Consider the following 2896-nt stretch of genomic DNA (forward strand, 5'->3'; position numbering starts at 1 on the left):
GATGAAAACCTCAGATTCTTCTCATATACTCAAGATCTCGTAAAAGACAACCAGATTAAAATGAGATACGTTCAATCAACAACTCTGCTGATCTTTATACCAAAGCACTGCCAACTGCTATTTTCAGAACACACGTTCATAATATTGGCATGAGGCATGTTCAGAAGATGTAACAACTCAGGCGTTGCCTACTTGAGGGGGAGTCAACTCTATGCTGCACTCTTTTTCCCTTAGCTAAAGTTTTATCCCAATGGGTTTTCTTTAGCAAGGTTTTTAACGAGACAGTACTAGTTATTCTCTAATAAAATTGTCATCCAAGGAGGAGTGTTATAAAATATCTAGATTGGATGTTAATTTTATTATTATTATATTTCTTGCATAGTAATATTTTATACTATAAATAGACATGTATGGTAGCCATTTAAGGTGCACCATTTCTCTTGAAATATCAATATCAATATTTCTTCTCTCATTCTTCTCTCTTTTTCTCTCTTTGTTCTTATAACCATTAAAGGTAGTTATAAGCCTACTGAATTATAACATAACTAACTTATACACGACATACCTTATTATTTTCTCCTTCATCAAGTCGATCTTTTCATCAGGAGTTGATACATGTATACAAAAATCAATAGCATCTCTCATATGCAGGGGCGGAACATTTAAGGGACAAAAGGGGGTATCCGCCCCCCCTCGATTTCGGGGGAAAAAAATTTTTACACTAAAAAAAAAAAAATAATTTACGAAAAAATAAGGTTTTTTTTAGTGTTTACCCCCCTTCGATTAGTTTCTTACCCCCTTCAATTAGTTTCGCCCCCTCTCGAGTCGGGGTCAAGTTCCGCCACTGCTCATATGTAGACTATGATAATAATTGGCTATTGGTTTTGTAGCCAATACACTGTTCGGGTATGTAATCTTCTTCTGGTTATCATTCAAGAAACGAGTGGTTAATATCTCCTCCACCACCATCTGTAATCAGCAAAAGTTGGAAACTTAAACCGATAAGATCTTATAACAAAGAAATCTGCCCCAAAATGAAACGTAACTTTACTGTTAATCAGTTCCTTTATTATTGATAAAACTAAATCAAGAAGCCATTAAATGTTTATTTTGACAGGAAAAAGGTTATGCAAAATTAAATATTTACCTGGACAGTCAACTTCACAAAGATCGCCGACATCAAACGGATGCTTTATAAACAAGAAACTAAAGGCTTCATGTAGTCTTGCATGCTTTACCAAACAAGAATACGACTAAAAGCAGTTCGAACTTTCTAATACGACTTTGAGAAGGCCTTCGACAGCATTAATTGGAACTTTCTAATGGAGATCATGGCACTAATGGGTTTCGGTTCTAGGTGGTGCAAATGGATTCATGCGTGTTTATCGTCGGCTTCAATTTCAATTCTGATTAACGGGTCTCCTACAAAAGAATTCTCTCTGCAAAAAGGGGTTCGTCAAGGGGATCCTCTATCCCCGTACTTATTCATCATGGTGGCCGAGGGATTGAACCACCTAACGAAAACAGTCGCGGCCTCTAATCGTTTTGATGGGATTCGTATTGGGAGGGGAGGTACCAGGGTCACGCACTTACAATATGCGGACGACACGTTGTTCTTTGATGATTGGAATAGGAGAAATGTGCGAAACCTCACTAAAATCCTCAAATGCTTTGAAGCGGCCTCGGGTTTACGAAGAAACTTTCATAAGAGTTGTGTTTATGGCTTAGGTGTATCTAGGGGGAAACAGATAGCATGGCGGGTTGGCTTGGTTGTATGGCGGGTACGTTACCTATTAACTATCTTGGGCTCCATATCGGTTCGTCGATGAAACAGTCTAAAGCATAGGAACCGGTTTTCGAAAAGTTCGGGAAACGGCTCGCGGATTGGAAAGCTAGATCGCTATCATACGGGGGAAGGCTTACTCTGATTAAATCGGTCTTATCTAGCTTACCTCTCTATTTTTTTTCCCTATATTCGGCTCCCTCTTGTGTCGTGGACAAATTAGAGGGTTTAAGGCGTCGGTATTTTTGGGGCGGGTCTTCCGACATCTCTAAAATGGCATGGGTCAAATGGGAAACCTACATTAAACCGCGTGATCTGGGTGAGTTAGACATCGCCCCACTTGCCTTAAAAAATCATGCTCTGTTAGCAAAATGGTGGTGGTGTTTTAAACAGGAGAATGGTTCTCTTTGGGTGTCTGTTATCAAAAGTATTTATGGTGACGAAGGGGGGCTAGGGCCTCCCCCCGCCAAATCGTCTCTATTCCATTTGGGCGGGTATTATTAAAGTGGGTATTAACCTAAATCACAAAGGCACATCATTTGCTAACTCGTTTAAAAAAAGAATTACAGACGGTTCGTGCACTAGGTTTTGGGATGAGTTTTGGCTTGGGGACAGTTTGCTAAAAGATAAATTTAATAGACTTTACCGGCTCGAAACTAATAAAAATGTTTCTATTCTTGAACGGGCTCATTGGGGGTAACTCTTTTTATACCACGTGGTGTTGGTCCCGGAATATCTCGGGGAGATTGAGCGGGGACCTCACCACCCTTACTGATCTTTTGTCTAGTTTTGTACCATGTAGTGCAGGTCGCGAAGAATGGACTTGGTTATGGAGCAGTGATGGCTCGTTTTCGGTTAATAATCTCACGGATATTCTGGTACGGGAAGGAATGGTGGCTCAACCTCTGATAGCTGAGACGATTAGAAACAAATTGGTCCCTCTCAAAGTCGAAATATTTATTTGGAGAGCACGACTCAAACGTTTACCTACCAGGATCGAACTTGATAAGCGTGGCATGGATTTGGGGACGGTAGGATGTCCCGTTTGTGACAGCGGTTTGGAGACAGTGGAACACTCCCTCATTTTATGTTCTTTTGCTCTTGATATTTGGA

General features: G+C 40.3%; 1 protein-coding gene across 1 annotated transcript; it reads left to right on the forward strand.

Moving 5' to 3' along the window:
• Positions 1-1322: 1322 nt before the first annotated feature.
• On the forward strand, positions 1323-1846 carry LOC139855176 (uncharacterized mitochondrial protein AtMg01250-like). Its single transcript, XM_071844420.1, has 2 exons — positions 1323-1640; positions 1739-1846. Exons 1-2 carry the CDS (start codon positions 1323-1325, stop codon positions 1844-1846), a joined length of 426 nt encoding a protein of 141 aa, XP_071700521.1.
• The last annotated feature ends 1050 nt before the right edge of the window (positions 1847-2896 follow it).

This window comes from Rutidosis leptorrhynchoides, chromosome 6, assembly GCF_046630445.1.
Source record: "Rutidosis leptorrhynchoides isolate AG116_Rl617_1_P2 chromosome 6, CSIRO_AGI_Rlap_v1, whole genome shotgun sequence".
Taxonomy (NCBI): Eukaryota; Viridiplantae; Streptophyta; class Magnoliopsida; order Asterales; family Asteraceae; genus Rutidosis; species Rutidosis leptorrhynchoides.

Coding starts and splice junctions, on each gene's coding strand:
- LOC139855176 (XM_071844420.1), top strand. CDS start 1,323: ATGGAGATCATGGCACTAATGGGTTTCGGTTCTAGGTGGTGCAAATGG. Junction 1,641..1,738: donor ATGATTGGAATAGGAGAAAT/GTGCGAAACCTC, acceptor AGGTGTATCTAG/GGGGAAACAGATAGCATGGC.